The sequence below is a fragment of the Hyperolius riggenbachi genome, unplaced genomic scaffold (assembly GCF_040937935.1).
Source record: "Hyperolius riggenbachi isolate aHypRig1 unplaced genomic scaffold, aHypRig1.pri scaffold_249, whole genome shotgun sequence".
Lineage (NCBI taxonomy): Eukaryota > Metazoa > Chordata > Amphibia > Anura > Hyperoliidae > Hyperolius > Hyperolius riggenbachi.
In genome coordinates this window covers 53,151-66,523 of record NW_027152460.1, presented here as the reverse complement: position 1 = coordinate 66,523, position 13,373 = coordinate 53,151, and the positions used below count along the sequence as shown (strand labels likewise).

Sequence of the window (13,373 nt, the reverse complement as noted above, 5' to 3'; positions counted from 1 at the left end):
ATTTAATGCATCAACCCCTTTAAATGTAGCACCACTAGCTTGTCACGTAGTGCTTAGTAAGTAAGTAGTGCTTAAACATGTTTGCATGGACAATAAAAAGTTTACAGTACTGTATATAAATATTATTAAACTTCTATAGTTCTACACACATTGACATTGCATCAATTGGAAACCTCCACTAATCTCCCTGCTCTCTCTCTCTCTCTCTCAATCAATGACAAATACCTTTTGCAATGTCTAATGACAGATCCAGAAAGGGTTAAACTATAAACTGTGGATTTGCCATTAATTATAGGGGATTTTTAATGACAGCAATTCAGTAATTTTTGTCTCCCCAAGTACTTTTGGGTGGAACCAAATGCCACAGTTCTAAGGCTTTTTTTTGTCTGTTAACAGAAGAATAGAGACAAATGTGTGCTGAACTGACAGCTCTTTCCTCCCCTGTCATTAAATTATTAACTGCCATCTCACAAAATATGGACTTTTTTTTAGTAATCAAAAATGCTTTTTTTTTAAGACGCAAGACATTAGACATAATTTACCACTATAATCATTAACAATGCTATACGGAATGTTCTACGTTTTGCAGGTTGTCTTTTTTTTCTTTTCTTTTTTTTTTAAGCTGGTATGAATCATTTCATCTTTAGAAATACGATTCTGAAAGACCAAAGCTTTGCCTAAAACACTTTTTTTACATTCTCCATTTTCTTTTGACAGATTTGTTCTCTTTAAATTATGGTTTATTTGCATATAGTTCTTTGCGTAACTATGGATCTCTGTGGTTTAATTTTGTACCTTTTCTAATTGTAGTCCATTTAATTTTTTGATGTATTTTTCAGTACAGCAATGTACAGAAGAAGCATAATGATGTCTATATAGCAACAATTATACTAATTAATCAGGTTTTAATTTACATTAATTTGTTCTATCAAATAAGAAAGTTATCGGTTACCACACTTGGTATATAATAATTCCTCTGTGCACAGCCTTGTTAAATATGACCATAGGTAACATAACTTGTACTAATACATAGGTCCCTTTGCTGAAACCTAAGCAGGCTGCCTTGCAATGATTTAAAAAAAACTATTATAAATAAAATACCACAATAATAATAATCTCTGTTTGCGTGTTTAAAACATCAATTCACTTTTACCTTTCAGTAACTGTGTCCAAGAAGATCCAGGTGAAGGTTGCCAATTATTGCCACCTAATAACATGATTTTCGATAAGATCGCATAAATTCCAGTGATTTCCAGGCTGAAATTTCTGAGTATATCAGGTCGTAAACTGGGGTGGGCATACTTTGTAAGGATCGGGCAACATTCGTCTTGAACGCGGCCCACTGCTACTGCAGCTCGCACGCTCTCTCCCTTCATTTACCCCTCCCGGGTGAAGAATGTCAGGGAATGATTGGGTATAACTCACCCTATCACACTCTACAGCAGCGATCTCCATGGAAACGGCTGCATATTGTGACATGCTATGTAATATCGACAGATTGCATAACGCGCCATTACCATGGAGATCACCGCTGGTGAGTGCGATGGGGTCGGCTTTATAGCCCATGGCTGTAGTTTGCCCACGGCTGTTCTAAACATTAAATGTGAATTGAAATGTCCACAAACTGTATTTCATGAACGCTATTTAATTTTCTATCTAGTCATTTTGTACATTCACTTTGTATTTTTCTTATTATAGGTGAAACTGCAACACCAATGCAGACTACAAGATACCCAAGTCCTGCTGAATTAGATGCCTACGCACAGAAAGTTGCTAACAATCCTTTGTCTATCAAGATCTTTCCCACCAACATCAGGGTTCCCCAGCACAAGCACCTAAATCGAACTGTAAATGGTTATGATACCACAGGCCAGCGCTACAGTCCTTATCCAATACACACAAGTGGCTACCAAGGTCTGCTGGCTATTGTTAAATCTTCAAGTAAGAGTGTGGTAAAGAATGTAGAAGGCAAACGAACTAAGATTTCTACTGCACATGTTGGCGTCACTCCTTACACCGTGTCAAGCACTTTAACACAAGGCCAACCTTGCAATGGACAGTTGAGTTATCTTGCAAGTCATAAGCAATTAGATGCACCAGTGCCACCCAATGTGACAGTGGCAACATCAGTTATTCCATTAACAGGTAGAAATTTAACACTACAACAATCCAACTTGCCCTCCATTCAAAGCATCATTTACCAGATAAACCAACAGTGCCAGGCTCAAGCTTCTCACCAGGCTTGTCAAGGTGTAGTGGTTACTAACTCTAGTCCAGCTAAGCAAGGAATGGCCAATGGCTTTACTGCTATGACCGGGGGCACTGTGGCTTATACAGGCACTGTCTTGCAAGACTGTAGAGCAGGAACTGAGCTGGCACTGGGATCTGTCCCTATGGTGGCAAAACCCGGATCCTATCAGGATAGCATGGACTACCTTATTTGGCAACAGAAACAACAACAGCAGCAACTCCGGATATACAGTGGAGGCAGTGGTGGTGGAGGAGCCATCAGTAAGTCGCCAGAAGTGTGCCCTGGTGTCTCTCGCCCATATACTCTTGCTAGTGCCGTTGAAAAAATCAGCTCTTCCCCACTGAACTGTGTTGGCATGCATGGTAATTTCTCAGTGGGGCAATACTTTGCTCCCCCATGGAACAGTATCTTGGTCACTCCAAACAGCGACTGTTACAATCCCCAGGAACTTGTCAATGGTCACAGGGATTTAGGGGTACATCCATCAGACGGATTAACCAGCATCCCCAGCAAGACCCTTTGCAATACCTCTATCCTTAGCAGTAGTCTTCAATCTTTGGAGTATCTTATCAATGACATTCACCCACCTTGTATTAAGGAGCAGATGCTTGGCAAGGGTTATGAAACAGTTTCTGTGCCAAGGCTCCTTGATCATCAGCATGCCCACATCCGCTTACCCATTTACAGATAAAATTCTCGCTTTTATGTAAAGGTGAACAACACTGGTTCTAATCTGTAAACTAGATTATGCTACTTAGCCCTAAGCAGGCATGTTTGTAAGTCCAGAGAGGGCAGAGGTGGTGTTGAGAAACACCCAGTGATAGTGTGCATAGCATTGCAGGTCCACCCAGACCAAGAATGATTACCTCTTCCCCTCTGGCACTTTCTGTTATATGGCAAGTGAATGGAAGAGAATGGCTCTACCAACACACAGGTTTTTCTTGCTATGTCTTAGACCATAACAAAGAAAGAAGTACTGGTTTTATCTGCTTGATTTTCCAATTTTATTTTGTTTCATTTGTTTGAGATTGCTGAAATCTCCTTTTTTTATATATATATATAAACTCAGAGTCTGAGTGCACCAACATTTCTCACCTCTGTCGCAGAAAATGACGGCAATAGGCTAGATATTTATTTTTTCTGAAATATTTTGACTTCTTTTTTGGCAAGATTTTTTTTTTTTCACTTGACCCCTCCATTGCCAAGTATAAAAGAATTTTAATTTGCCAGGTCAAACTTTAAAACAAAGAAAACATGCAAGTTTAGTTTTTGTTTTTAATGTAACAATGTGAGGCTTAATTTTTATTTTGACAATGAAGAAATGTTTCCAACTGAATATCACACATAGAAATTGTATTATTTAATTTTTTAATTATTATTTTCAAACCTACTGCTACTTCTGTATCATTCTAAAATTTGGATTGTAGATTGGTGCCCTGGATCTCTCTGTAAAAGACTTTAATTCATCATAGCATGGTAAGATTTTAAATAAAAACTCCACTCAGGATGAAAGACAACTGAAATTACAGTTCACTGGGTGTTATTGGGATGGGGAAATTCCTAAACTGTTAAATTAATTCAGCAGTTTTCAGTGATGCTAATTCAGTTTGTTAATAATTATGTTTCAGGGTGAAACAATTCTTTGAAGGTTCATTGAGGCAGCCGGTATATGCTAAAATCTTACAAACCAAAATAAAATATAGTAGATAGCTAGCTGTAAAAAATGAGAAAATGATGTGGCGGGAAATAAAAAGTAAAAAAATACAAGTTGCCTTATATAAAAGAAGGACCATTCACAAATACGTATGCAGATATTTGCATAGGTTGGCAAAATATTCAACCAGGAGGCTGAAGAAAAAAAACCTGAATATTTTTATTTTAATCAAAATAACTGTCAGATTGTGTCTGTTGGAATATGCACTGTGGTGATCCCAACAATATCATAGAGTTCCACAGGATTGCCAGGCAACTGGTATAAATGGAAGCTCCCGAATCCCTCTCACTTCAACAAGTTCCCCTTAATATGTTTCAACCATCAGTTTAAGCATGTGGACACTTTCAAATTGATGACTCTTGTACCTTTTGCCATGTACACGATTATTAGTGCAACATTTTCCCTCACACCACTTTTTGTTATGAATAGATAATTTCATACAATTACCTGTGTCCTTGGAGTGCATGTATAACAGAAGCAGGTGCCGAGTGACAAGAAGCTCTCTTATGCTTATAGCTCCCTCCTCCCCACCTCCACGGCTTTCCACTGGCTCAACACCACGGTCACTTACTGTGACAGTGGTATTGGGCCAATGGAAAGCCACACAGTTTGGGTCCATTTCCCATTGAGGCCTCAGCCATGGCCATTGCTTCATGTCACTTCAAGCAAGGAGGAGGGAGTTAAAAGCAGAAGAGCGCTTCCTGAGGCTCGGTTCCTGCTACCATTATACAGGCGCTTCTGATTTGTTTATAACAAAAGGTGGTGGGAGGGAAACCTGTTCCACTAATACTCTTGTACCTAGCAATAGACTAGATTAGAATGTCTGCTAAGTTTTTTTCAATTTTTTACTTAAAAAAAAAAAAATTTCTTGCTGTAGTCCTGCAACAAAATTGTGACCAGTTATTCATGACCCAAATTACAGGTAGTCACCACTTATGAACGCCCGACTTACGAACGACCCGCCGATACAAACAGCATGGATTCTGTGTTTCCATGGGAACAAGTAAAAAAAAAAAGTTTCAAATTCAAGTAGTTTTTGAGAAAATAGATTTTAAGAAATTAAAAGACAAAATGGCTTTAAGACTCTATAAGCAGTTACAGGGGGCAGAGGTAAGACAGAGGGGCCCCCGGAGGCACAGGGGGGGGGCACAGAGGAGGTGCAGGGGACAGAGATTGCACAGTGTTCTGACTTAAGAACAGATTCAGGTTAAGAACGAACCTACAGTCCCTATCTTGTTCGTTAACCGGGGACTACCTGTATCTGACAGTTCCAGTTGGCATGGTTGGACGTTCAGTAATTTGTAATCAATTATTTGTGAATGTTGAGTTCCTATTTAAACTGAATAAACTTGTATTTTAGCTGTAGTGGTATCTTTATGAAAGTTAAGTATACAGGAAATTCTTGTAAGGTACTTCAAATCTTCCAGAAGAAGGGACCATAGTGCCTTGAAACTAACAGTTCTGTAGAGTCATTTCCTGTGTAGCTTGCCTATGACTCATTTTTGTCATTTTTGATTTTTTTTTTTAATATTTTTATCTTGCCTAAAAATCAAACTACCATATTGGTAAAAGAGATGAATGTTTCAAATGATCCGAAGGACAAGCAAAATAAATGACCTCTAAACCATAAATTTTACATTGATGGCTTATTCAAGATTTTTTTTTGGCTGCAGTTTTTCTTCATCTCAGCTAAGTTTTCTAAGTTGTTCAGTCTTTGATGCCTCTTTACATGGTGACTTCCATCTTTCAAAGTATTTCTGATTGGCTATCTTGCCTAACAGCTATACTGGAAATAGTTGTTGGAAAATGACTTTTAAAAGTTTTAGTCAACAAGGCAAGTTGCCTGGTATGGTAGAAACCATGGCCTCAATTCACGGAGCTTTATCAAACACTTTATCAAACGTTTGATAATTTATCTCATGGGTAAAATCTAATTTTGAGTTCACTAAGGCCCGGTTCACATTAGCGGTCGCCGTCCGGAATCACCGTGCCGGAGCCGGACCGCATGCAGAACGGACGGAACGGACGCACGGCATAGCAATGAAAGCCTATGCGTCCGTTCACATGCGTCCGTTTCGTCCGGACCGGATCCGGACTCCGGCATAAGACCCAACATGCGCTGTTTTTTGGTCCGGCTCCTCCGGCAGCCGTATCCGGAGCGGAGCCGGACTGCACCATCCGGCCAATACAAACCAATGAGAACCGGAGAGCGCACAGCACACTGGCTAAAATCCGGATGTTCTACCCCGCTTCCTATGCGTATTGAAGCGGCGATTTTGGATGGGGACACATGGGCAAGCATTTTGGAGTGGAGCAGCAGTGATTTTAAACGTGCTGGAGATGTTGGCAGTATGTCGGAGGTGGAGGTGAGTGCTAAACAGCGGAGGGCCTGATTCCACAGGTCCACCTTCTGCTGACCTCCCAGACCCCAACATTTTTATTCCTTTTCTACTATCTTTTGCCAAACGGATCCGGATCGCATCCTGATGAACACCTGATGCAAACTGACCGGATCCGGATCAGAACCGTACGGTTCCGGTCCGGATCCGGTCAGGTCATCCGGTCCGTTTGGCAGAGAACCGCAAGTGTGAACGGGGCCTAAGGTGTTATAGATTTGTCGAATGTTTTATCGATGAAATGATCAATAAATCTATAACACCTTAGTGAATTCAAAATTAGATTTTACCCATGAGGAAAATTATCAAACGTTTGAAAAAGTGTTTGATAAAGTTCTGTGAATTGAGGCCAATATCTATTTGAGGTTTATGTTAGATTTCATTTTTACAACTAATACAACCAAATTCCCTGTTTAAGTTTTGCAAAACTTCCATTGTCAGTACTTACTCTGTTCCCAGATGGTGGTGATGGTGAATAACCCAGACTGTTAGAATTATTTAACTTGATGAGCATCTATATCCTATTGTTGAAGGCTTGTAAACTGGATTGGGAGCAGGTTTGTTTTCCCCGTGGGAATACGGTCCTTCCTCTAGCAGCATTTTAGTTGAGTTTGTGCTTTCTGGAAGCTATGACTGGCTGCTCAGTGATGCTATATTTCTTTTTTTTTTTATTTATTGAAAATTTGATTTCATATAGTTGATTTTAATGTAAGCCTGTCTCGAAGAGAAATTTGTCTTGGTGACCTAAGAAGCTAAATATTTTGCAGTTAGTTTCTAAGATCCCCACAGACTTTTTAAAGCTCCTATCCAGGCATATAAAATACCATCTTATAGCCGTCTTTAAATTTTAATGACGAGACTGGATGCAGTAGAGCTGATTAAGTTAGTTTTAGTTTCTGTGGGTGGGTCTGTTGCTGCATGAGTGGTAGCATACTACTGTTTAAACTGGAAGGGAGCAGACACAGACTGAATCTCTCTGTATAAAGTAGCCAGAGTCTGAGCGCCTCATCAGGTACTTTGACATAACAGTGTTCTCCCCATGCTCTTTTAGCTGGGTGCTCCACCCGGCTAATTTTGGTGACCACCCAGCTGTCATCAGCTTGCCTCCTAATCCTCCTCCTATTCTATAAGCAGAGTTGCGCAGACACTGCATTCCCCCATCACTCTCCACTCAGCTACTTATTCATGCCACCCGGCTGAGAAAAAGTTCTGGGGAGAACACTGCATAAGATAACTAAGCAGCTTACCCCTTCCAAAATCAGGCTCTGAAAATGGATGCCTACATAGAGCTAGGAAAACATGAATGCCTGAAGTGAGACATTAAGCAACTGATATGCTCTTAGTTACTTTAGTACCACATTGCTTCGGCAATGCTGTCCTCAAAAGTCACAATGCACTGTACATGCCAGACTAAACTTCAGAGAGGTCATAACTCTGCAAGAGTGGTATATTGTGGTTTCAGTTTCAGGCCAAACTCTCCTGACTTTATATTGAGCACAGATGAAATGCTGGGTTCCTAAAGTACAGGGGGGGGGGGGGGGGGGGGGGTGTAAGAAAAGTACCAGTTTCACTGTCCACCTGTTTTAGCTTCTTACATTACATTGACAAAATTCTTAACTTTGTTGGTGCAATATATATTTTTTTTATTAATCTGCATTTTCTTTAACTTTAATTGCCGGCATAGGTGAAAGTGTCCCAAATGCCCCAAATACCAGTGTATTTTTATATTTTAACCTGGCAAGCTGGTAAACCTCCTATTTCAGTCTTCAAGCTTTGTTGGTTCTCTCCATCCTCAGCAGCAACTAAAAAGCAGGACATTGTTAAATCAGGATGATACCATTGATTGGCTAACTTGAAAACTAAAAAAATATCTTTTGACTAATAAGTCTTCTTCAGAATCTATTCCAGTAAAAAGGATGTTATGTTTCCTCTGGAGATAAAGCTTTCAGGGCCTTTGACATCTCTCTACGTGCAAAGCACCTATGTTGGCAGTTTAAAATGCACAAAGTTAATGCAGATTTCCAAAAGCTCAAACAAAACACAAGTGCTGAACCAGTTTACATAGAGTTTGGAAGACTTACAGTCTAGAGTCTAGACTTTCTTTTATGCATTTTTTATGTGATTAATCTGAAATTTGTGAAAAATAGACTTGCTCTAGATCTTAATCTTTCAGCAGACATATTTATTTTTTTTTCCCTGCTGCTCAATCTGCCTAATGTATCCACCATGCATTTCAGTCCTCTGCGGTGGTTAAATGTTTAATTTATTGAAAACGGATATTAACCCTTTCTTGTGAATTTTCCTTCAGTTTCTACTGAATCTGTGATATTTTAACCCAGTAAATGTAAGCTTTCCATTCAGAGACATGCTTACAGAAAACTGTAATATGAATGCCACTGGGTGGGCAGGCTTCATTGTTGCTGCTATTACAAAAACAACTGAATACTTTGCTCCTCTACTCTGAAACATAAGAAATAATGAAACATATATATTATCCAAAATGCTATATAATCAAGTCAGTGTTGCTTTACTGGATATAATTAATTTTTCTTCTCTGTCAAAAGTGTTGGCAAAAAAATGGGTCAATTAAAAAAAAAAAAAAAAAAAAAACTGGTGACATGACTTTTTAGGCCATAACTTGCACTAGTATAAATGTAGATCAGAAGAGAGAATGCAGGAGGCTATTTAAAATAAATAAATAAATAAAAATAATAATGAAAATAAATACTTGAAAACTTGAATATAATTTTTGTAGTGTAATAATATTGTATAATTTACTTGTTGGCTGCTATAAAACATAGTGAAATGTATTTCTTCATACTCAATGCTTTCCTTATGTTATTTTTTACTGCTGTTTAAACCATTATCAGCTGCCTTTCAACCATGAGATATATATATATATATTAATATATAATTATAGTGGGTTGCAAAAGTATTCGGCCCCCTTGAAGTTTTCCACATTTTGTCACATTACTGCCACAAACATGCATCAATTTGATTGGAATGCCACGTGAAAGACCAATACAAAGTGGTGTACATGTGAGAAGTGGATCGAAAATCATACATTATTCCAAACATTTTTTACAAATAAATAACTGCAAAGTGGGGTGTGCATAATTATTCGACCCAATGAGTCAATACTTTGTACAACCACCTTTTGCTGCAATTAGAGCTGTCAGTCTTTTAGGGTATGTCTCTACCAGCTTTGCACATCTAGAGACTGAAATCTTTGCCCATTCTTCTTTGCAAAACAGCTCCAGCTCAGTCAGATTAGATGGACAGCGTTTGTGAACAGCAGTTTTCAGATCTTGCCACAGATTCTCGATTGGATTTAGATCTGGACTTTGACTGGGCCATTCTAAAACATAGATATGTTTTGTTTTAAACCATTCCATTGTTGCCCTGGCTTTATGTTTAGGGTCCTTGTCCTGCTGGAAGGTGAACCTCCGCCCCAGTCTCCAGACTTTTGCAGACTCCAAGAGGTCTTCTTCCAAGTTTGCCCTGTATTTGGCTCCATCCATCTTCCCATCAACTCTGACCAGCTTCCCTGTCCCTGCTGAAGAGATGCATCCCCCGAGCATGATGCTGCCACCACCATATTTGACAGTGGGGATGGTGTGTTCAGAGTGATGTGCAGTGTTAGTTTTCCGCCACACATAGCGTTTTGCATTTTGGCAAAAAAGTTCCATTTTGGTCTCATCTGACCAGAGCACCTTCTTCCACATGGTTGCGGTCTCCCCCACATGGCTTGTGGCAAACTGCAAACGGGACTTCTTATGCTTTCTGTTAACAATGCCTTTCTTCTTGCCACTCTTCCATAATAATAATAATAATAATAAAGGCCAACTTTGTACAGTGCATGACTAATAGTTGTCCTATGGACAGAGTCTCCCACCTGAGCTGTAGATCTCTGCAGCTCGTCCAGAGTCACCATGGGCCTCTTGACTGCATTTCTGATCAGCGCGCTCCTTGTTCGGCCTGTGAGTTTAGGTGGATGGCCTTGTCTTGGTAGGTTTACAGTTGTGCCATACTCCTTCCATTTCTGAATTATCGTTTGAACAGTGCTCTGTGGGATGTTCAAGGCTTTGGGAATCTTTTTGTAGCCTAAACCTGCTTTACATTTCTCAATAACTTGATCCCTGACCTGTCTTGTGTGTTCTTTGGACTTCATGGTGTTGTTGCTCCCAATATTCTCTTAGACAACCTCTGAGGCCCTCACAGAGCAGCTGTATTTGTACTGACATTAGATTACACACAGGTGCACTCTGTTTAAGCATTAGCACTCATCAGGCAATGTCTATAGGCAACTGACTGCACTCAGATCAAAGGGGGCCGAATAATTATGCACACACCACTTTGCAGTTATTTATTTGTAACAAAAAGTAATGTTTGGAATCATGTATGATTTTCGTTCCACTTCTCATGTGCACACCACTTTGTGTTGGTCTTTCATGTAGAATTCCAATAAAATTGATTCATGTTTGTGGCAGTAATATGACAATGTGGAAAACTTCAAGGGGGCCGAATACTTTTGCAACCTACTGTATATATATATATTATCCAATAAATGAGACTCATCTGTTGTTAGGATGTTCAATCTGTGATTTAGGACATTTTATTCCGATCTTTTGTGGCATTTCTGAAGGCAACAAGGAACAAGTTGCACTAAGTCTCGTGCTTAGCTTGCAATCAGTAGAAAGACCCCTTATATCAGTCTATTATTGCAACCCATGTCAATTTTACATACCCTATGAATTTATTTATTATTTTTTAATTTCATGCATTTCTTTCTTTATGGGCATCACATCTCATTTTGCCCAACAGAACATGTTTTAGGACAGCCCATTGCAAAGACAGTTATTTCTATATGGGTGGGGCCTGCCAGATACAAAGAAAAGGCACATTGGGGTTGATTTACTTTTCTGCACAACTGGATATTTAAAGAAAGCTTGTTAGATCTCCACTGCCATTCACATCCCATTATAAATCCAATCCCACTATCTTTTTATCCCTCCTTTTTTAAAATTTAGACTAGTACATGATATTTTATATTTGCTTGTGGTTACAACAAACGACCAGGGATGAGCAGAAACTACGCGAGTGCGAATTTACGCATCGTAGTTCGCATCTACGCATTGTAGTTTGTAGGTGAAGTTTCAAAACTGTGCTTACGAATTTCCGCGTACCGCTGCACGTAGCTTGTGCCCACTATGCGTAGTTAACGTGTATTGCGTAGTGAACTGCAAATGCGTTACTCGCATCTAATTTTCCGCGCGCGATTGTATGCTTACAAATTTACGCATTGGAAAGGGGAATGTACGCATAGTAGAGTTACCGGTGTAAACATTTGAAGAGGAATTAATGCGTAAGATTTTCTGCATACGGGCATAAGCATCCGTATACACTACGCTTCGCACTATACGTAATTGCGTATTTTAACGTGTAGTCTACGAAATGCATCCAAAGCAAATATTTGATTCCGAAGCCGTAGTTTGGCGAAGCGTAATTGCGTAAAACTGCACGTAGTTCCAGCGTAGCGAAGTTGGCTGACTACGGCCATACCTGTAAATGACATGTAGACCACACAAATCATGGAAATGGTTAAAATACGAATCTTAACACAGGAACTTTAGATGCCCATTATTTGTACAGCAGCCTTCATTTACCTTCGTGTTGAATACAGGATGTTATGCCAGTCTTAGTGAGCACAGACATTCTATTGCACACATACTAATCCTTGACTGCTGACTGGATTCATGTCTGTTCACTGAAGGGCACTATTGGACAAAATAATTTGACATGTCGATACATATGAAACTTTAGATACATTTTTTTCTCTTGTAATTATCCATCCAATCCCAATAATAATAATAATAATTTGTACACTAGTACAGTTTTGCAAGGCTGTGTATCAGATAATGGGCACACACTTTTATTATTTACAACATATTAATCTCGGCACAGGCAGCTTTTGAGCTCTTAGTGATTTTTTTTTTTCAGGCATTCAAAAATTTCTCCTCCCTGCTAATTCCCATTCCTTTCTCCACTGCAATGTGTATACATCTTCAGCCAAGCTGAGCATGCATGTTCATGTCTACATTATCTGCAGGAACTGTAACTCCAGTCGAAGCAGAAAATAGGCGCCGGCAAATTTGAGCACACCATGCGCCGCCATAGTCTGTAATGGGAATTATGGATATAGCGGTGCTCAGAAGGTAATTTGGGAGCTGGAAAAAGATTGCAGCCAAATTACTTTAAAAACATTGTAAGTCAGCTGCCAGTAATAGCTGGCAGCCGAATTACGTCTTTCCCCTGGTGTCCATGGCGGCCTGGAGAGGGAATAGTAATTAATGCCACCGGGACTTTTGCAGAGCTGTTTTTCGGCTTCATCCTGCGACCAAATTTTCTAGCGCCATTTTTACATGTATGCACCCCAGTAAGTACTCGGAATATTAGGATTAGGATTCATGGAGATAATAGTCTTTTCTTAACTAGTATCCAGTGGTTGGCTTCACTGGGGGGATCATTTCTTATGTAACTAGGGTATCTTTACCTGCTGGCTGGGTTTAGAGAAGAGTTTGTTCTGAGCATTTCAAGCCCTTACATTTACTGCCACATGACTAAATGAGGGCCAGATTGAACATTGCTAGCACATAATGCAATTACAAGGGTATGTGTGAAATATATTTATGATTTTTTTACCATAACCATGTTTTATTTTAAAATTCCTGACTGCATTGCCAAGATGTTTTATTTTCCTTCCAGCCTTCCATGGTATTGCTTTGTTAGTTTCCTATTGATAGGTCATTCCATATAATATTCTATATATCACCATTCATAAATCATAATATCTGAAATTGTATCTGCTCTTTTCCAGTTCCAAATAAACAATTGAATTTATACATGCAACAGCATTTCTTCATCTTTACTGTAAACCCATTCCTTATATTGAATCTATGAACATTTGCTGACTTAGATGTATATTGGTCCTTTTTATTTATTTACCCTTTAA

The 13,373-nt window shown here is 39.2% G+C and overlaps 1 protein-coding gene across 1 annotated transcript in view; it reads left to right on the top strand.

Annotated features, from left to right (window-relative positions):
* The window catches only part of LOC137543854 (protein FAM222A-like), a 42,537-nt gene extending 34,668 nt beyond the window's left edge, over positions 1 to 7,869 (top strand). The window contains exon 2 of the mRNA XM_068264926.1: positions 1,699 to 7,869. Within this exon, the coding sequence (XP_068121027.1) occupies positions 1,699 to 2,942 (1,244 nt within the window). The 3' untranslated portion in view covers positions 2,943 to 7,869. The remainder of the gene's footprint in view (positions 1 to 1,698) is intronic.
* The last annotated feature ends 5,504 nt before the right edge of the window (positions 7,870 to 13,373 follow it).